Here is a 21,726-nt window from a genome sequence, read left to right on the forward strand (position 1 = left end):
CGGTATGTAAACGTCAGTAAACATTTCCTTAGTGAACACTTGCAAAGATGGATTATGTAACTTTTTGGGCGACTTGACCAAATTCACATAGAAATGTGGGTTATAGATCTGTCATTCTCGTTGAAAGTAAGTCTAAGAAGCGGTAGAGCTGTTCTATGCACTACTTCTATGCTTCCTGTTCTTAAGTTTAGTTTTTGCAAAGTTTACTTTTCGGTTTTGCACACCAGCTTCCAACAGCTGAAAATGCAATATTTTTGGTTATGAAAAATATATTTCACAGCAATTTAGATGGTACAATGATTCTCTACACTATACAGTGCCTTGCGAAAGTATTCGGCCCCCTTGAACTTTGCGACCTTTTGCCACATTTCAGTCTTCAAACATAAAGATATAAAACTGTATTTTTTTGTGAAGAATCAACAACAAGTGGGACACAATCATGAAGTGGAACGACATTTATTGGATATTTCAAACTTTTTTAACAAATCAAAAACTGAAAAATTGGGCGTGCAAAATTATTCAGCCCCTTTACTTTCAGTGCAGCAAACTCTCTCCAGAAGTTCAGTGAGGATCTCTGAATGATCCAATGTTGACCTAAATGACTAATGATGATAAATACAATACACCTGTGTGTAATCAAGTCTCCGTATAAATGCACCTGCACTGTGATGGTCTCAGAGGTCCCTTAAAAGCGCAGAGAGCATCATGAAGAACAAGGAACACACCAGGCAGGTCCGAGATACTGTTGTGAAGAAGTTTAAAGCCGGATTTGGATACAAAAAGATTTCCCAAGCTTTAAACATCCCAAGGAGCACTGTGCAAGCGATAATATTGAAATCGAAGGAGTGTCAGACCACTGCAAATCTACCAAGAACTGGCCGTCCTTCTAAACTTTCAGCTCATACAAGGAGAAGACTGATCAGAGATGCAGCCAAGAGGCCCGTGATCACTCTGGATGAACTGCAGAGATCTACAGCTGAGGTGGGAGACTCTGTCCATAGGACAACAATCAGTCGTATATTGCACAAATCTGGCCTTTATGGAAGAGTGGCAAGAAGAAAGCCATTTCTTAAAGATATCCATAAAAACTGTTGTTTAAAGTTTGCCACAAGCCACCTGGGAGACACACCAAACATGTGGAAGAAGGTGCTCTGGTCAGATGAAACCAAAATTGAACTTTTTGGCAACAATGCAAAACGTTATGTTTGGCGTAAAAGCAACACCCTGAACACACCATCCCCACTGTCAAACATGGTGGTGGCAGCATCATGGTTTGGGCCTGCTTTTCTTCAGCAGGGACAGGGAAGAAGTTAAAATTGATGGGAAGATGGATGGAGCCAAATACAGGACCATTCTGGAAGAGAACCTGATGGAGTCTGCAAAAGACCTGAGACTGGGACGGAGATTTGCCTTCCAACAAGACAATGATCCAAAACATAAAGCAAAATCTACAATGGAATGGTTCAAAAATAAACATATCCAGGTGTTAGAATGGCCAAGTCAAAAGTCCAGACCTGAATCCAATCGAGAATCTGTGGAAAGAACTGAAAACTGCTGTTCACAAATGCTCTCCATCCAACCTCACTGAGCTCGAGCTGTTTTGCAAGGAGAAATGGGAAAACATTTCAGTCTCTCGATGTGCAAAACTGATAGAGACATACCCCAAGCGACTTACAGCTGTAATCGCAGCAAAAGGTGGCGCTACAATTATTATTAACTTAAGGGGGCTGAATAATTTTGCACGCCCAATTTTTCAGTTTTTGATTTGTTAAAAAAGTTTGAAATATCCAATAAATGTCGTTCCACTTCATGATTGTGTCCCACTTGTTGTTGATTCTTCACAAAAAAATACATTTTTATATCTTTGTTTGAAGCCTGAAATGTGGCAAAAGGTCGCAAAGTTCAAGGGGGCCGAATACTTTCGCAAGGCACTGTACTTGCTTGTTTTGTCACAAACTGAAATTAAGCAAACTATTCGAATTTTAGCAACCAGGAAATGGTGGCGCGATTTCTGTATAGTGCATCTAACCGTTGGGTGCTGTTACAGACATATTCCCATTGGCTAGAATAGGCTAAAGAATGTTAAAGCTAACACTGCTCCTCCTATTAGGCGCCACACAGTCTGCTGTATTAGTTCCATAATGCTAACGTTAGCACCACTCCCCATCTATTCACATGGCACCACAGCAGAGCTTTCATTGTAACTCAATGCAGCTGCATGGGGTAATTGGCCTCCGATCAGTTAAGCTCTGAATCTGTTCAGTGGCGTGCTCAGAACATTTTGAATGGGGTGGCCAAGGTGGGACACAGACCCAGTTTAGGGGGATCATACCATTTTGAACCTGATTTGTATATTTTTTCTTTGGAGGGGGGTTGTACAAATGTCAATGATAATGGTTCAACACATATTAAATGCTCAAGTTTGGTACATGTCCTTGTTCAAATAAATCAATTCCAAAAGTGTTTGCATTTGAGGTCAGGATTTTATAGAAGAGCAGCATACAGCAGTAAATTCACTTGAAAGTGACATCCAGAGAGCAAATTTATAACGTGACATTCAGTGGGGTGTCTTTTTTTCTTAAGCGACCTCCTATGTGTTCTTGTGTGTGCACAAATGTGTTTTTATCAGCTTTATAGTAAATTAACTGTATAAATATTCCCTTTTAATGTGTCATGAACACAACCGGTCTGATGTTATCACCTGATTGGTAAACAAATCGCATCAAAAAGTAGGTCAAGTAGGTTACCTGCACATGTTTGTCTACTCCAAGTCCAGCATCCGAACAGTGCACTGTGCAGCCACCATTTGAATGGAAAGGGATCTTACAAACGCCATAAGTGTAATGACATTCAGCCTACAAAGTCTCCAAAAATGAACAATTTAAAAAAAGAAACACTTTTAAAATGATTTCTCATTTGTGTCTAACGGTCTTTCATAATTTTCCCTCAATTCACCAGAGAAAGCATCGAAAGCGAGGCGAACAGCGCCCCTCTGTCTTCGTATCTGTAGCCCATGTATCTGATGCTGTATGGACATGTCATACTCTTTTTGGCCAGACAAGATCAGATACATGGGCTACACATACTAAGACAGAGGGGTGCTGTTTCGCTTGCTCGGATGCTTTTTCCGGTGAGATGCTCGGTGCCCGTCATGTCAATATATTTTCAGAGAAGACCGATCAGATCTCTGAGGGGGCCATTGGTGTGGCCAACCAGATTTCGGTGGGGTGTGGGGACGACGACGACACACTCCACCCCACTTGGCCTCAGATCAGTTAAGCTCTGTCCCCACTGACTCTGTTTGCTCTGTCAAAGCCAGTCACACACTGTTTGCTGTTCATCTACATGGAGCGTATGTTCTACCAAGGTTAAAATGTATTTAAACTTTGTCAGTATGCAGTAGTTTGATTCCAAGCAATCTCAATTCATTTCATTAGTGTTATCGTCTGAAATTTGACTAAAGCTCATAGGTGATACAGGCTACTACAGGTTTAAAATACATTTAGAGCTGTAAGAATTGATTTACATAGCTACATCACTTTCTGTGTGTCGGTAACACTCCTGACAGTTGAAGTATTATAAAATGAGTGTTACAAGTGGTAATAGACAAGGACAAACTGGCTAACCTGTGTTCTCTACCTTATCGGGGCTAGACAATCAAACAATAGCTAGCTTTTATGCCAACATGGTGCCCTTTCATTCAGCAGGCTTCTGACTCATGTCATGGTGAATCACTAACTAATCATTAAAAGTGGAACCAGGCCTGTGTCACGTACACACAGAGCCAGAGCTACATAAAAAGCTTTATCTGGGGGAGAGATGCTTTCTTTTGGTCATTGCTGGCCATGTGTTTGAATGGGGATATTATGGGAGGCAAAAAGCAGGGTCATGTTCAATAGACATGACAAGGGGGAAAAAAAACATTTTGATGTGGGGAGGGGGGCTAGTTTTCTGTTTCAAAACTTTTTGTACCTACTGAGCATGACCCATGTGTAGGCTGTTTATGGCCTCCCCACTGTAACCCCCCACACTGCTTGTCTATTTGAAACACATAGGAAGATGGCAGTCTTGAGCACCATGATGCTGGTGGTGAAACACTAGGAACTCTATTCCCATCTGCCCATATGGATGTGGTGAGTGGGTGGCTTCTGGCTATGGCTGGGTTGTTTTCCCCTTGTGATTTATCTCTCTCTCACACACACACACACACACACACACACACACACACACACACACACACACACACACACACACACGGAATGAAAACAATCCTTTCCATTGTGTTTTGATCCCAGAAGAGACATGATCATGTGCCAGCCTGTACTTTGGATTATAATATTTTCTTTTAATGTCAGAGATCTCCATGTCCTCTTAACAGTGCTTCTAAATGATGTTCACATAAACAACCTTTTAGTTGAAATAATACATGACATACTTAAACATTTTGTTGAATCAGTACAGAAGTAAGTTGAACCAATCCACGGTCTGAATACTTAACTTTAAATATGAACCGCACATTTTTTCATTTAATCAATGCTGTTTTCAGCATTCTCCTGAAACTCTGACACATTGTGTAGTCTGGCTGTTGGTCTTGGAAAAACTCTCTACTGCTATTTCTGGACCTTGTTTGCACTAAGACCCCATTATTCAACAGCCTTTTCCCCTCTAGGCTCTCTGTGTCCTAAACTTACCACTTTGGTATTGGGAAAATGGGATTGTGAAGGATAGCTATTAATAGGGATGGGAGCCCAAAGATCTTCTTTAGGGACGGAGGACCCCTTGTAATTTCCAACTTCCAAGGAAACCCACCCACACGTGTTCACACATGCCAGCCAGACGGGCGGGGTGTCGTTCCTTAGTTGCGCACCGTACCAATAAGATCAATCAACCATTACAACTCTGTGCAGTGGAAGACTGTGTAGTAACACGGGAGGGGGGGGATTACATTCTCATTCCTAACAGACCCCCTAATAGCACAGAGAGGCCAGAGGGCCTTTTGCACTGCCTGATTGACTGTGTGACTCCATTGAGATTTGGCCTTTCCCATTAGTGGGGTGATTTAGTGTTGACTGCCTCACTACAGTGCACTGTTAGCCTGCACTGATAGGGAAATGGCTGTGTTTACAAGGTCGGGGAACTGGGCAAGTAATTTAGTGTGTGTGTGTGTGTGTGTGTGTGTGTGAGAGTCAGAAAGTGGGTGTGGTAGTATGAGGGGACCAGAGGATGGGTGCGGACACACACACACACACAGAGTATAGGAGCGTTCATAGTTGTCTATAATCATGCCGCTGTAGTATTTGTGTAAAACGTCATTTGGATGTGAACTATATGTATCCCTGGTTAAAATGAAGTGTCTAGTATTGTTCATATGCTTCCTACCCTTTAAAATATGATTTAGAGTACATACAATGAATGATCTGTTTAACATCAACTTCATGGGAAACAGATACGTTCTCTGGTTTCTGGCTGGTCTTCATAGTGAATCATTATTTAGGTACTACTGCTGCCAGGACATTAAAATACTTTAAGACTTTGTGGGTCCCGCATGATGCATCTGTCATATTGTAGTAATTATAGGCTAGATTTTCCACCAGGAGCCTAACAGGAAAGCTTTTCGAAATAGGCCTATGAGGGAGGAAACTTTTTCGATTGAGTTTAGCTCTGAAATATGCTCAAAGTAAGCATCGGCAGTGAAATTCTACGTGTTTGTCCATTATATCCAAAATGTGGGGAAATGCCATACTTTAGATGAGTAGGCCTCTGCTGTCATAGCAACGGCACAGCAAAATAGCCAGGTTGTGGGTTTTCCGTAGTTTAGTTTTTTTGGGGGTGGGCTCGCTCCATTGTCGTCAATGAGGTGGACAAAGATAGCAGTGAGTCACCCAAGAGTGGAGGAATGAGGTGGACAAAGATAGCAGTGAGTCACCCAAGAGTGGAGGCTGAACCAACACATTCCTCCATTTTATTATTCCTCCCCTTTTCTCTCTCTCTCTACACCTTTCTTTCTCCCTCTCTCTCTCACTAAACTGTCATTCGGCAGTAGCTCTGCTGCTCACTATGTAAACTGGAAAACGTTTTGAGACGGCTCTTTGTCCTTTGCCCTCTTTTAAAGTTGTGTGAGCTTTGATATAACACTGTTGTCACAACAGTAATCTCTGGTGGACAGATGAAACTGCAGGAATCTGTCAAGGCTCACAGAATTATTTGATTACGAGCAGCAGCAGTTCCTGGTTTGTGGTTTTCGTCGTTGATTACTTGGACGAATCAGGATTGGGTGACGGCGGTGCTTAAACTGGTGTGGTCGATTTTTCAAGCTCATGTGTGGATGATAACTGGTTTCCACTAGATTACACAGCCACAAAGTCAAATTGTCTCTCTGTAAAAATTCATGAAATATAAAATGCGCATTTTGGCCATGATTAACACTGGGGGAATTAGTGGAAGGCAGGGGTTTGGCCGAGAGTTTCCATTTCCAAGGGAGGAAACTTTGCTTCCTTCCTTTGCACAAAGATAATCACAATTTGTTAACGCCATTCCCCCCAGAAGTAAAACAGGAATTGGCCAACTTTCGCAAGATAATTTTACTTCTGGGTAACCAAGATTATCACAACAGTAATGTGCACAAGAGAAACAGTCGGGCTACTGTGTGTTTTTGAAGCATCATCGACTATTTCTCTTATCTAAATAGACCGTTAACTGTAGGCTTCCTTAACTCCTTTTCTTTACATGGTCTCTAGATGCCCCGGATCAATGTCCTGTGATTAATTGTGACAATTGAACTATGCTATAAATACAGTACACCGGTTTGGTTATTTTATCCCCTAAAATTCAGTTGCATAAACTGTCCACATCCAACACATGCTGTTTTGATAAACAGACTTCCATCCACACCGGTTTCTGAGGTGGGGTCCAAGTTTGGATGGATTCAAATGTAAACTTTTTTAAAAGTACATTTTGCTCTACAAATGTATTCAGTTTGCACACACACATTCACGCTCTCAGGCATGACGTTCAGCCAGGTCATGCATTCCGTTAAGTCGACATCCTGGAGCAAACAAAGGCATTGCAGGCTTACTGGCAGTTATGGATACACAGGCATCCATATCCTCAACACTAGAGCAGATCAACAATGCCATTCATATTCATTATCACCTATATCCTCAGCACTACACCTGATGAACAAAGTTACTGACACACATCACACCCAATATTGCCATACTCAGGTCATTCACATTCTATGTCATCACAGCCAGGCTGCCTGTATTACTATGTCCTATATCATCTTATAGCCATTTGATGTTACCCTTTTTATATTTAACTAGGCAAGCCAGTTGAGAACAAATTCTTACTTACAATGACGGCCAAACCCTAACAGGGACGACACAGTGCCAATTGTGCGCCGCCCTATGGGACTCCCAAACACAACCGGATTGTGATACAGCCTGGAATCGAACCAGGGTCTGTAGTGACGCCTCTAGCGTGGAGATGCAGTGCCATAGACTGCTGCGCCACTCGGGAGCTACCAGCCATTCACGAGATAATATCATATACATGCTTATTATTTACATTCTATATCACCATAGGTTCAGTACCAGAGCTGATCCACATAGCCAATTTAGTCATAATAAATGGCCCACCACCCACACACAAGCTACAGTTCTGGAGGCATTAATGTAGCCCCAGCATGAAATGTTTACATGTCTTATTTAAACACTGAATGTCTGGACACAAGTGCTTTACTGTTCCAACTCAGTGTGCAAGTTGGGCTAAACACACATGCAGACACATAAACTCACACTCATGCCTCATAACACAGGACTAACAGCCCTACGTTGGGTTATTCTGGGTTCTCCCATGTCTATTATATTTAAATTACTATTATAAAATATTCCACACAAACACCCTCCCAACCATTGGAACAGTGAGAACTTGATTAAGGCCACAGTTAGGCTATAAGCCAGAGGGAACTTGGCCCCACCAAAGGTGGTTAAACGTAACAAATATTGTTGAACGTAGGTTGTAAAAAAGACAATAACAGTAGAGTAACTGCTGTTTCATTTGTCCCCAGTCACTAAGCTGTCCACCTTGATTTGCTTGTTTTTGGTTGAGAGGTTGCTATTTAGTGGGACATGTCTTCACACTACCTTGTCTCATGCCCTCCTCACTTCTGCCTGGCCTTGTCCGGCAACAGTACCAGCACATTCCTCACATGACTCCTTGTTTCCATCCCACTGAGCTCTCCTGTGTTTCTCTGTCTGTCAGGCTTATCAGTACAAGCTGTTAGACTGGTCCTCTCCATCCACACAGGTGGAAAATAAGCTAAATATGACCCCAGTGTCTGTCATAAAGTCTAACGAGTAATCAAATCTAGATCAAATCAAATGTAGACTGGGGTAGAGTTTTTTTAAGCCTCTAGAAATCAAGAATAATGGTTGAATTAATTCAGATCAGAGTAGGCAGTTTACTGCCACATGTATAGCTAAGCTATTATTGATTAAATATGCAGACTATGTTTTTAAATGGACCCTTCAGACTAATATGCCTCTACATTTTAATTGCTGGATCTTGTCCATTATCACTGTAATATATGTATGGGTGTTTGTGTTCCTGTGCATGAAGGATGCTGTGTTGGGTCTTTGTTTTCATGCAAATGGTGGGGGCTGTGTGGGTGGCCGGTGCCGGTAAATGTGGTTCGATGCCAACTGTTAGTCCAATCACTCATCCTGCTGAACATTAGTGCTCTCTGGGCCTTTGTGAAATCTGAGATGGGACAAGGTCTAGTCTAGTCTGTATGTGGCAGAGCATATTTCTACTCCATTGTATACTTTGTGTGTTCTTGTACTGGTGTAGGCTATATTGGCGTATACATATGGTTCTGATTTTGTGTCTTTTTATTGAATTCATGTATACATTTGGAAGGAGAGAGGATTATTGTAGGCTGGCAGTGGCTGGGGGAGCATGGGTGTGGTGGGTTAGCCGTCTGGAAGCCATCTCCCAAGCAGATGGGCGTCATTAGTGATCATGAACATTGAAATGCAAGGGCCAAATTTAATAACGGGGAATCTATTTGCTGCTCGGCTTTCAATGAGCGCCTTTGCCAAACTGGTATGATGCTCAAGCTACCACTTTCCCATCCTCTTCTGTTTGGCTACATAGTTTTTCCACGGTCCGGGGCCAAGTTTTTTTTTTTTTTTACCACTACGGCAAATTGATGCCTGCTTTAGAGTTCTGATACACATGCAAACGTTAACAAATGTTAACGTTTTTGATTTAGGCCGTGGCTGCGGTCCAAATTTCCGGAAAGCCTCGAAGCTTCTGCGCATGTTTATTTTCAACTTTTCGCGCATATCTCTGCTCTAATCGAAGAGAACAGGCTACTCTGGTGGATAGTGCTCGTTTTAATAAAGTTAGACCAAAGCTGAATCAATGGCTGCAAGATCACATAATGATCGTATTCTACATAACCGAATATAATAGCATAGTATAACGTTACTGTAAGGACAAAACACCACCACATTTTTCTCTCGTGGCCAAAACTCAAAAGCGTGCGCCACTAGGCAAAATACACAAGTAGGCTCTGCTACAGTTTAACACCATCTGCTCTTGAATCTGCTCACTGTTTATCATTCAAAACAACACTGTAGACAACTTCATAACTCAAGATCTAATTGCATATCCCCATGAAGTACGTTGGGCCAATAACCGAAAGGTAGCTGTTTTGAATCTCTGAGCTGACCTAGGTTAAAAATCTGTTGATGGCCTTTGACTAAGGCACTTAACCCTAATTGCTCTGGATAAGAATATCTGCTAAATGACTCAAATGTAAACATTTAACTGAATTGAGCTCAAATGGTTGGAATGCAGATGCTGCATGGGCGTTTCAGCATTAACACTTGAAGAATTATCACACCACAAAAATGTGTGTGTAAAGTAGAGGTAAAGAAACACATGCGCAGAATGTGGTCAGGATATGTGCTGAGGGAAAAGTTGGATCTCTGCAGCCAGTGTTTGATTTAACTGAGATTCCCTCAGGAGTGCCGGTTGGCCTTTTATTTAGAACACGTGAGCTTGATTCAATTATGTCCCTGTCAATTAATTTATTCAATATGATGGGAGTTCAGTTAAGGACAGCTCAAGGCATTCATGAGTCTTTCATAGGTAGTGGTAGTGAGTACGTCATCCCAGAATTGAACCTATGTGGATAATGTTGGTCAATGGGAAGTTTATGTACAGAGGTTACTAAACAGTTTGACTCTTTTTGTAAGAGCCTAAATGCATAACAGCCTTTATTGTAATCATACTGCATTAGAAACAAGTTTCCCAAACACAGACCGTGTTAGTGAAACAGGAAACTGATATATTTGTCTACCTATGTATCAACAGAAATGGGAAGAAGGAGTCGGACCTAGAGGCAGCTCTGGCCCGGCTGAGGGATCTAGAGGCTCTGTTGAACTCTAAAGATGCCTCTTTGTCCACTGCCCTGGGGGAGAAACGCTCTCTAGATGCTGAGGTCAGGGACCTAAAGGCCCAGCTAGCCAAGGTAAGAGACTAGTGGTAAAGGCCAACTCTGAATTCTACACATACTATATACTCTCTCCTCAGGTACAGGGTTCAAACTGCATATGATTGAAAAACATGTTTTATCTTCCAGTGTATATAAAGAAAAACATGTTACTTTTTAAAGAACTATCAACTGTGAATATGACTTTTGGGTTAGTGCTGTAACAAGGTCAGTGCATCACCATGGATCGTTCTCAATGAACTCTGAAATGAATAATATTCCTACGCCACCTTCTGGTCACATAATTGAACTATCGTTTCACCCAGTCATGCTTTGACATCTTACATGCAGCTCCTCTTCCTCTTCGCTAAAGCGATTTTGATAACTCTAGCGATTTCAGATCAACAAATTATTAATAATTGATCTAATCTAACAGAACCCTAAAGGTGAACATCAAACTTTAAACTCTCTGTCCCTTAGCTGGAGACAGGTCTGGGCGATGCTAAGAAGCAGCTTCAGGATGAGATGCTGAGGAGAGTGGACGCTGAGAACCGCCTGCAGACCCTCAAGGAAGAACTGCAGTTCCAGAAGAACATCTACGGAGAGGTGAGGCTCTCTCTCTGTCTCTCTCCCTCTTTTACCTTACACTCTTACACTAGCGCTCCTTTTTCCCCTTGACCTCTCTTTTTACCTCAGACTTTCTTTTTTCTCTTCCTTTTTCTCCCTCTGATCTGCTCCTCCTTATCTATCTCACTCTTTTTTTTCTCTCCCTTTTGTTTCCTCATCTGTCCTCTTCACTAGCCTTACAAACTAGACTGATGGAACACCGAGATCAGTCTGTTTTATGAGGTTACCTCTTCACCCCCTCTTCTTATAACTCAAGTATGCCGGTACCGTCTATCTCCTTGCAGGAGCTGAGGGAGTCCAAGCGCAGGCACGAGTCTCGCATGGTGGAGATTGACAGTGCAGGAACAAAGCAGGATTACGAGAGTAAGCTGGCTGAGGCCCTGATGGAGCTGCGAGCCCAGCACGAGGAGCAGGTCCGCATCTATAAGGAGGAGATCGAGAAGACCTACACCTCCAAGGTAGGGAGCACAACCCACTGGTCCACACTGCCAGCTCAAACGTGGACTATAAGTAAATATAGTAAACCTCTCTGGCTCTGTGTGTGTGTCTCAGCTGGAGAACGCCCGTCACTCCGCAGACAGGAACAGTACCCTGGTGGGGGCGGCTCACGAGGAGCTGCAGCAGACCCGCGTGCGGATGGAGGGCATGTCCTCCCAGCTCAGCCAGCTGCAGAAACAGGTACGGCTGACAGGTGGACAGGGTGCAATCACAGAAGTCTCCTACCGTACATCTCCGTACTGTGGAGCTCTGACAGCTGTTATCTTAGCTCTAGTGTTGGTTCTAATGCAAAGTATTAGCGCAGTTCATCTCGTCTCTGTCAAATGTTGCCCTTTTGGTTGGTCTAACCGGGGTATCAACCCTCTGTGTGTAAGCTGGCGGCGAGGGAGGCCAGGGTGCGTGAGCTGGAGGAGTCTCTGGCCCGGGAGCGGGACACGATGCGCCGGCGCCTGGAGGACAAGGAGAGGGAGATGGGGGACATGCGTATGCGAATGCAGCAACAGCTGGATGAATACCAGGAGCTGCTGGACATCAAACTGGCCCTGGACATGGAGATCAGCGCCTATCGTAAACTGCTGGAGGGAGAGGAGGAGAGGTGAGGAGACATGACAGATATGCACAATACACATCATGCATACACGAGCACTGAAAGCCACACACAGACATTTACACACAGACTGAAGTAAATAAACTCATGTAACCTACACACCCACACTGATTTGTATCAACAATCTTCTTCTCTGCCACCCCCCCAGACTGCGTCTGTCTCCCAGCCCTCCCCCAACCCGAGTCACTGTGTCCCGTACCACCGGCTCGGGCTCAGCATACACCCATACCACCCGTACCTCGGGCTCAGGACACAGCCACAGCGCCCGAGTGGTCCAGTCCACCAGCGGCAGCCGCAACTCCTCAGGCACGGCTAGCGCCAAGAAGAGACGGCTCAATGACAACGACAGCGAGACCTCCAGCCTGGCGGGGGGCGCCGTGACGCGTACACGCATTGCCCAGCAGGCCTCCGCTAGCGGCCGCGTCACCGTGGACGAGGTGGACCTGGAGGGGAAGTACGTCCGCCTCAGCAACAAGGCCAACGAGGTATGGAGTTCATCGGTCAGCTTGACATGCATCGTAGCAGAAAGCACCCATTGTCGCATTCTTTCTGTTATGGTCAAATGCACAGGTTTTGTAAGGAAGCTACTGTAGTAAAAACACCATGTTAGGCTGATGTTGTAAAAGGACAATCACTTTTCTACTTAGTGATTTTTAGTTGACGTTCGCTGAAACCCACTTGATGCTTGTCTGTTCTCCTTCAGGACCAGCTTCTGGGCCACTGGCAGGTGAAGAGACAGGTGGGCACCAGCACCCCCATCGTCTACAAGTTCCCCCCCAAATTCAACCTCAAGGCAGGACAGACCGTCACAGTGAGTAAAACCTTCATCATGTCTGCACTGTTATCAACTATGCTTGTGTTCAGTTTTTAGTACACCATGTTGAGAGAAGTGTGTATTCTAACAGAGGGCAGCATGTTTGTCACAATGTGGGCCTGTGTGTAAAGCGTGTATGTGATCAGGTCATAAGACAGTCCTGTACCTCTTCACTCTGTAGATTTGGGCTTCAGGAGCAGGCGGCACCCACAACCCCCCCTCAGACCTGGTGTGGAAGACCCAGAACTCATGGGGCAGCGGAGACCTGTTCCAAACCATCCTGGTCAGCGCCAATGGAGAGGTGAGAGGCACACGTTACATGCACCTGTTTGTAGTTGTACCTTCCCATTGTCCCGTTGACTGTTCAGTCTTTCTCTTGGCAACATCATCCCACTTCCTATCCTACATATTTGAATACATGTGAGATTTGGTAAAAAACCTTATTCATGTCATAGCCGGTTGTCAAACTGACTGTTCTGCGCCTCTTTTCCCATAGGAAATGGCACAGAGGAAGGTTACACGCACCCTGTTCCAGGAAGATGATGACGATGACGTGAGTCTCGCGTTTTATGAAAGAGACAGGCTCAGGATGATAAATAAATTACTCAAACTATACTTGCACTGTGAGGAAGGCTATTGAGCCAAAACGTTGTTCAGGATCCCCTGTTTCAGATGAAAATAGGTTCATTTATGTAGAGTACTTATTTAGTCACTGAATAAGGCCAGGGGTGTGCGATGATACACTTATACTTCTCTAAAGGGTGACAAGAAAAATGGAAAGACTTTTATTTACCATTACTTGGTCTCCGTGCTAAAAAGTGTAGGAACCACTGCCTCAGTGGCTACAGTTAGTATTTACCAGTAATGTTGGAACCTTCTGTTCTGTCTCCCTCTGCAGGGCAACCACAGTGCATGCGGTGTGGACAGTGACTACAACCTGCGGAGCCGCACGGTGGTCTGTGGCTCATGTGGCCAGCCGTCTGATAAGAGCTGTGCCACCTCAGGGGTGTCCAGTGGCTCCTGCTCCATCAGCAGTGGAGGAGGTCTGCCTGAGGGCCTGATGTCTCCCCTCTTTATAATGGGTAGCAACTCACCCAGACAGGTACTGTAGGACTCCATCTGTTTGATCATGTATATCGTTTTAACACACACTATTTCTGTTTCAAAGCACAAACATCTCTCTCTCTCACTCACTCACTCACTCACTCACTCACTCACTCACTCACTCACTCACTCACACACTCACACACTCACAGCAACACGGTTATCCCAGTTTTCCTGTGTTTCCTGCTGTTATGACAACAGCCCCTTCCTGTCCCCTCACTTCCTCTAACGCCCCTGTGTCACTTCCTGTCTTTCCCAGGGAGGTCCCAGACCGGAGAACTGCTCCATCATGTAAAGCCAGGCAGGCACCAACTTACCTGGACAAGTACCCCCCACACCACACATGGATGGGAGATGCCTTTTTTTCAAATTACTTTTTTTATTTCCTTTGTTTAATGTATGATCTGTCTTATTTTGTATGACATAATCTGCAGGTTAGATTGCCTTTGGTGTTTGGCAAAAGCTGTGTATTCACTTCAGATATATGAGCTTGTATATTCTAGTTATTGCATGTGGGCTGGGCAGATGCTTTCACTGTTTAGGGCCATATCTAGGGAGAGAGGCACAGAAAGCACCTTTAACCATTACAGTGGACTTTGATCCATAGTGGGCTTTTGCGTCATGTCTAAACTGTCACAACACTAAACATGCACAGCAGCAAACCCTGCTATGAATCAGTGGATATGGGGGCTGGAACCAGGGATCTCAGGCCTGGTATTCCAAATACACTACCATAGAATGTCCTGAATGTCACTAAATGGAGATGGAGTGAACCCCCTCTGACCGCTAGAGGATTATGGGGGTTTGTATTAGACTGAGCGATGGGATTGGTCATTCTAAAGCCATAGCTACAAAGAGGAGCTCAAACTTGACTCTGCCATCAAGTGGTTTATATTTCTGAACACAAGACAGTAGTTTTTTATGGAATGACATATTATTACTCATGAAACAATCAGACAATTACAATTACCGGTATGTCAAAAATGAGCTACAATCATCTACAAAGATTTATCCACTGAATATATTAATAGAGGCATGTACAGTAGTCTGGCAGCCTTTTTATAGGATGCATAAGCAGTGAAGAGTTTCTGAGAATACTTGATACTTTATGAAATATTTAAGTTTTTTTTGTACTTCATACACATTTCTATCACTACCAATTTGGAGAAAATGTGATTATTCTCACTGCCCCAGACATACCTTAGAGAAGCTCAATAATATTTTTTACTTCTACATATATAATTACTTTTGTCACTTTTCAGCATTTCTTTTCTCATCATGTCTCAAGTGCCTTATTGATACCTGCTAGTGATCATTGGAAATTATGTATTCTTTTTGCATTATAAGGTGTCAATTCCAAAGATATGCAATATTTTGTCTTTAAAGACAATGGAATTTATAGATTTACAGAGTATGTTGGCTATCGTTGCATATTTGTACGGAAATTGCCCTTGTACATAATGCTCAATTGAATTTGTAAGAAATGATTATACCTAATATGGGAAAACCATGCAATCCAGGTAGAATGAATTAGTGATGATTGACACAATGAAAACTATTTTCCCAACAAATGCTGTCTTGTGGTTGACTTCTTAATAAAATGTCATCTGTGGTTTGATGTGTGATATTAGAGTAGCCACCTGAGCACAAAATGATTCTGAACAAGTGCATACAATGTTAAGCCATTTAATGTACATTATATACAACATATTGCATGATTACATTGAAAAACATTCTGAGGCGCTAGCTGTACAAATGTGCTCTGGATTTCCCCTAATTGGAAGCTGACATTCTATTGTCTATAAGGGAGGGGAAAAGGGGCTTGAGAGGACATCATACTAAACTACTGACATCATGGAGATATAAAAATGTCTTTCAATTGCCGTCCCGGTTTATGTCATTCTGGTCAAAAGGCTTGTATGCCAAATCAAGTGCTCCAAAAGCCAAGTCCCTTCATCTGCAGTGTGAAAATAACATTTGAAGGAATCCCAAGTTTGGTCAAACTCGAATGCATGCATGTACGTCCTCAAACTGCGATACTGGCATTCTCAAAGCCTATCCCCACATGCCTTGGTCCTTGAGTCTGGATCACAAGAGTGTAACGGTGGATAAAATGCCACCTTAATCCACCAGGGGGCAGTGTTACTATGTAAACCTACTGACAGAAGCATCGGCATAATCTGCAGTCTTTGTCAGGTTGCACTGACTGTCGCTGCTGCAACTGACTTTTGTAGCCTTGAATAACCCCAAGTCAACTTCCTACCAATGTTTTTGATTGGCAGTAACGTTTAAAAGTAGTTCTTCTGAGTTGTGATGTTCAGAGTAGGGCTGGTGTCATTGGGCCAGTCTCCTGCGTATGGGAGAGGGTGGGCGTCGGACAGGTGGCAGGTCATAGTGTCCTGGGATGTGGCTGTTCACAGGTAGGTCATAGTGATTATGGGGCTCCTGCTCTGGGACCTGCCCAAGGGAACTACGCTCTGAAAAATTTGAAATAAACATTGTAATTGTCATCTGTCTACTGGCGTTTATATTTCTGATTTTCTTTAAATAATGTGAATGGTAAATTTAAGGATCATACTATGAAATATATGGTATGATTCTCCTGGCCTAGGAATGAGGTTATTGCTATGGTCAACCCTTTCTCCAGCTCTCATACTGAGACTTTCCAATCCATTCCTGTGGTTTCCTCCCCTCTCCCTTTCCTCACATGACCTCCTTTCATTTCCATGAAAACAGTACTGCCCATTCAACCATGTATTACGGAAACCCATCCATCTCAGTTGTCTATTTGCACAGTCTAATATTCTTTTTTTTTTGTTTTGAGTATGCTATGTGATACCTAAACATTTTACATAGTGATAGAGAATTGTCTGTTTTGTTGTTTTACATGCTAGCATAGCCAGATATTCTGTGTATACTACTGACATAAATTGGAAGGGTCTTGAACAACAGTATATTAACCCACCTCTGCGTAATGTTGCTGTGCTGAATGGTGGAGGGCTGATCTACAGTATATTAACCCACCTCTGCGTAATGTTGCTGTGCTGAATGGTGGAGGGCTGATCTACAGTATATTAACCCACCTCTGCGTAATGTTGCTGTGCTGAATGGTGGAGGGCTGATCTACAGTATATTAACCCACCTCTGCGTAATGTTGCTGTGCTGAATGGTGGAGGGCTGATCTACAGTATATTAACCCACCTCTGCGTAATGTTGCTGTGCTGAATGGTGGAGGGCTGATCTACAGTATATTAACCCACCTCTGCGTAATGTTGCTGTGCTGAATGGTGGAGGGCTGATCTACAGTATATTAACCCACCTCTGCGTAATGTTGCTGTGCTGAATGGTGGAGGGCTGATCTACAGTATATTAACCCACCTCTGCGTAATGTTGCTGTGCTGAATGGTGGAGGGCTGATCTACAGTATATTAACCCACCTCTGCGTAATGTTGCTGTGCTGAATGGTGGAGGGCTGATCTACAGTATATTAACCCACCTCTGCGTAATGTTGCTGTGCTGAATGGTGGAGGGCTGATCTACAGTATATTAACCCACCTCTGCGTAATGTTGCTGTGCTGAATGGTGGAGGGCTGATCTACAGTATATTAACCCACCTCTGCGTAATGTTGCTGTGCTGAATGGTGGAGGGCTGATCTACAGTATATTAACCCACCTCTGCGTAATGTTGCTGTGCTGAATGGTGGAGGGCTGATCTCGGTGTAGGACCTGTCATGGGGCACGGCCGTCCTCATCTCCATGTAGCTGCTCTCAGGAGGGACGAAGGGCAGGCCGGGCAGGTCTTTAATGGTGGCGTAGGGGTTCTCACTGTTCAGAGAACTGCTGCTAGCTGCAACCCCAGTATCCTTTAGTTCTGTTACTAACAAGGGGCAAAGTGTAAAAGTTAACAGAGGAGCTGACTGGCTCTGGGTCAGCCAGGTCACGTGTAGTTTGTCATCTGGTGATGGGTTGACAGTTCAGGCATGTTTTATGTTAAATGTTCCACAAAAGGAAGGCATGTGTGAAAATGGATTGATGGACATGTTGCCTAGAGTAGTTCTAGAGAAAAGCAAGCATATTTCACGTTAACTTGGAGTTGCTGGAAATGAAGGAGAAAAGGGATATATAGGAAGCATGGAAAACTACCTTTGTTGAAGTATTTCCCAAGGCTGGCACTGTAGCTATAACTGCGGTCAATGCTGAAAGCTCCTGTAAACATGAAACATTTTGCATAATCTATTTATTTATAGCAAACTCATAAAAGACCAAATATCCCGTCTTGGTATTAAATCAATATCAGGTGATGAAATGGAGGATGAAAGTTGGTGAAGAACGGGCAGTTTGAAACAGGCAGTAAAAAAAGACTGACCTGGTTCTTTGCGAGCCTCATGGTGTTTCCAGTCTGCAGGCAAAGTGGCATTGCTCTCCACCCCGAACAGGCCTCTCTCCCTCTCCATGTTCTTCACATCACAGAAGAGCTGGTTATTTGTGTTCTGTTTGAAAGACACCAATATTAACCAATCGGAAATCGTACAGCTCCTCTCAAACAAGCATATCCTGTATAAAGGACACGGGTGTAACAGAGTTGACTCGAGACGGAGGTGCCTGTAATGACGCTTGCCTTGATGGCGCGGTCCTGGTTGTTGGAGACGTGTGGTAGAGGGGGTCTGCTCCAAGTCAATGTGTGATAGCTGGGGTTGTAGTAGTGGTGGTAGCTGTGAGGAACATCTGAGCAAGAAGGGATATGACATCAATAACCAGCACTGTGTATAAAATACATGACTGTGTATGAATCCTAACCAAAACTGTAACCTAGCCAGCGCTACAGTATGGATACATTATGTGGTCAAACTATTCGCAAACATTAGTTTTTTAACGTAATCTTTTACACCAACGCTGTATTAATACAGTACCTGGTATTGCGTATTCGGAGTTGACGGTGCGTGAGGTGGAGAAGGAGACTGTTGGTGTGTTGGCTTGCTTGTCTTTCTGCCGGCGGCGGTAGAGCAGTAGCAGGGCCAGCAGCAGCACCACCAGCATGACCAGCACCACGATGCCTGCGATGGCCCCCCACGAGTCCCTCTCCCCCGGGGACACGGGCACCATCATACTCACAAAGCGTTCTGTGTGGAGCACAGAGAACAAGGGTCATCACCGTCACAATACTTAATGCTGAATAGTCTTAGGTAGATAATAACCAAAGTTTCATTACCGTCTTATTTAACTGGATTGTAGCAGATTCAATAGACAACTCAATAGACAACTATTATAGTCTGGTAGCTATGGGAAACAGTATGTCATTACTAGCTTGTAAACAGATGTATGGTTCGTAACTGTTCATTGGGTAAAGGGGAGACCATACCTTTTTTGCAGTCGATCCCTGGTCCTGATTCACACACACACTCCCCTGTCTGTGGGTCGCAGTAGAAGTTGGGTGGGCAGGAGCAGACTTGGGCACAGTTAAGGCCAAACATCCCATGGTGGCATTCTAGAGGCACATGCAGAGATTCAAAGTATGACTCGTGAATTTGAACTCTTTATTTAAAAAAAAAAATGGCATTGATTTCAATCAGCAAAGGTCAAGTTGGGCATATGTTGTGATACAGTAAAAAATCAATTGAGCCAGACTTACGTAGAGTACAGTCAGGGCCTGTCCATCCTGGGGGGCAGAGGCAGGACCCATCCTGATGGTGGCACGATGAGTTGTGGGCACATCTACACACTCCAGTACATTGCTTACCATAGAGACCCCCTGGACAGGCTAGGAATTACACCAAAACACACGTCAAGGTCAAATATAATACACACATAAAAAAATGACCATGTAAAGCACTAAAGTATGCCAAGCTGCTGCGGGTCTTCTATATGTACGCTAGTTTGACTATAGGTGAGATATGACTTAGTGCTGACCTTGTTCACAAAGGGCTCCAGTGTACCCGGGGGTACAAACACACTGGCCTGTGACATGGTGGCAGGAGGAGGAGTGAGCACAGGACGGGCATGTTATACTGCACTGGTCACCATACACACCCGCACTGCACACTGAAAGAGAGAGATTATGGTGATTCATAACAATTTAGCAACTTGACACACAATTTAGCATATGAATGAGATTGATGGTGATAGAGTGACATTTTCTACTTATTTATACAGGCATCAATATCAAACATTTTCTGTACTCACTTTGTTGGCAGGTGGGTCCCCAGTAACCAGGGAGACAAACGCAGGCACCGCTGTGTGGCAGACATGTGGCACTGTTCTGACAGAAGCAGCTCTGGTTACAGTGACGTCCCCATGTATCCTCTGAGCATGTCTGGGCACAGCGGGCACCTAGGAGAGAAAAGCACACACAAGACAGACAGAGAGACAGAGAGAGACAGAGACACAGAGAGACACAGAGAGAGAGAGACAGAGAGAGAGAGACAGAGAGAGACAGAGAGACAGAGAGAGACACAGAGAGACACAGAGACAGAGAGACAACGAGCGAGACAGAGAGAGACAGAGAGACACAGAGAAAGAGAGACAGAGAGACAGACACAGAGAGAGAGACACAGAGAGAGGTTCAAACCTGTAGATCACATTGGACTGACTAATTTCCAGGTCCATCCCAAGCTGACACAAACTCAACGGGGACGTCGGTGCTTACCAGTCCACCCTGGCAGACATTGGCACTGCCCGCTGGCACCCTGGCAGCCGTCTGCGTTTAGGCAGTCACACCTCTTCAGGCAGCCTGGCCCGAACGTGCCCATCTGTACAGCAAACACATGCCAACCACGAAAGCATCGTCAAGGGAATCCCTGAACCATTTGGCCAGCACAGTCAGAGTCAAGCAAACTGTACTTTGGCAAGATACACTGTAAATACATCATAGTTGGCAGATTTTCCTCATTGAGGAATAGGAGGACTGAAGATAAGGGGAAGTCCAGATATAGACTTATGGATGCACAGAATGAGCTACAGTAAAGAGATAAAGACAGTGATTATAGTATGAGTAACATTACTAATATATGCAATGAAAAAAATCACATCAGGCCCAAGTTACGTTAAGATCATGTTTCCTTTTAACAAACGTTATCGCTACAGTGTCATATTGGCACTTACGGGACATGGTTGGTCGCACAGGGGCCCCTGCCAGCCTGGAGAGCAAGTGCAGGATCCGTCGGCTGGGTTACACAATGCCCCATTGACACACTGGCACGTGGCGTTGCAACCCGGGCCCCAGGTTTCCTTAGAACAGGGTATGGAGCAGTACCGCCCTCGCCAGCCTGGAGAGACAGAGAGGGACATTTTGTAAATGAATCATACATGTCTGTGTCTGTCAGCCTGTATCTTTGTCTAAATGTCTTTCTGTAAAGAGGAGCAGCTATTTTGGAACAAAACACAGGTCTGCTTCTAATACCTATGGCTGGATTGGAACGGTGTCGCGGAGGTTCAAGGTTACAGCGTGATTGAACTTTAAAGGCAATGTTCCCACGTTAGCTAGCGGTGACTGCGGTGACGGTAAACGCTGCACACGTCGGCTCAAAAGGAAGTCCTGTTTAAATTTAGATTGCCCAATCTGTAACGCTTCAGCGACAC

The 21,726-nt window shown here is 44.1% G+C and overlaps 2 protein-coding genes across 3 annotated transcripts in view; one reads left to right on the top strand and one right to left on the bottom strand.

Moving 5' to 3' along the window:
• Positions 1 to 15,763, top strand: part of LOC118364431 (lamin-A-like) — a 30,199-nt gene extending 14,436 nt beyond the window's left edge. For both annotated transcript variants that reach the window (XM_035745960.2, XM_052489573.1), the window contains exons 4-14: positions 10,384 to 10,540; positions 10,982 to 11,107; positions 11,413 to 11,586; positions 11,681 to 11,806; positions 12,001 to 12,221; positions 12,382 to 12,718; positions 12,937 to 13,044; positions 13,229 to 13,348; positions 13,544 to 13,600; positions 13,946 to 14,149; positions 14,411 to 15,763. In XM_035745960.2, the coding sequence (XP_035601853.1) occupies positions 10,384 to 10,540; positions 10,982 to 11,107; positions 11,413 to 11,586; positions 11,681 to 11,806; positions 12,001 to 12,221; positions 12,382 to 12,718; positions 12,937 to 13,044; positions 13,229 to 13,348; positions 13,544 to 13,600; positions 13,946 to 14,149; positions 14,411 to 14,446 (1,666 nt within the window). In that variant the 3' untranslated portion in view covers positions 14,447 to 15,763. The remainder of the gene's footprint in view (positions 1 to 10,383; positions 10,541 to 10,981; positions 11,108 to 11,412; positions 11,587 to 11,680; positions 11,807 to 12,000; positions 12,222 to 12,381; positions 12,719 to 12,936; positions 13,045 to 13,228; positions 13,349 to 13,543; positions 13,601 to 13,945; positions 14,150 to 14,410) is intronic.
• A 58-nt stretch (positions 15,764 to 15,821) lies between these two features.
• The window catches only part of LOC118364430 (platelet endothelial aggregation receptor 1-like), a 40,706-nt gene continuing 34,801 nt past the window's right edge, over positions 15,822 to 21,726 (bottom strand). The window contains exons 12-23 of the mRNA XM_035745959.2: positions 21,250 to 21,413; positions 20,795 to 20,897; positions 20,332 to 20,478; positions 20,059 to 20,190; positions 19,781 to 19,909; positions 19,511 to 19,636; positions 19,062 to 19,271; positions 18,770 to 18,876; positions 18,518 to 18,641; positions 18,295 to 18,357; positions 17,825 to 18,028; positions 15,822 to 16,628 (exon numbers count right to left, since the gene is read on the bottom strand). Of these exons, the coding sequence (XP_035601852.1) occupies positions 16,486 to 16,628; positions 17,825 to 18,028; positions 18,295 to 18,357; positions 18,518 to 18,641; positions 18,770 to 18,876; positions 19,062 to 19,271; positions 19,511 to 19,636; positions 19,781 to 19,909; positions 20,059 to 20,190; positions 20,332 to 20,478; positions 20,795 to 20,897; positions 21,250 to 21,413 (1,652 nt within the window). The 3' untranslated portion in view covers positions 15,822 to 16,485. The remainder of the gene's footprint in view (positions 16,629 to 17,824; positions 18,029 to 18,294; positions 18,358 to 18,517; positions 18,642 to 18,769; positions 18,877 to 19,061; positions 19,272 to 19,510; positions 19,637 to 19,780; positions 19,910 to 20,058; positions 20,191 to 20,331; positions 20,479 to 20,794; positions 20,898 to 21,249; positions 21,414 to 21,726) is intronic.

Source organism: Oncorhynchus keta, chromosome 31 (genome assembly GCF_023373465.1).
Source record: "Oncorhynchus keta strain PuntledgeMale-10-30-2019 chromosome 31, Oket_V2, whole genome shotgun sequence".
NCBI classification, from domain to species: domain Eukaryota; kingdom Metazoa; phylum Chordata; class Actinopteri; order Salmoniformes; family Salmonidae; genus Oncorhynchus; species Oncorhynchus keta.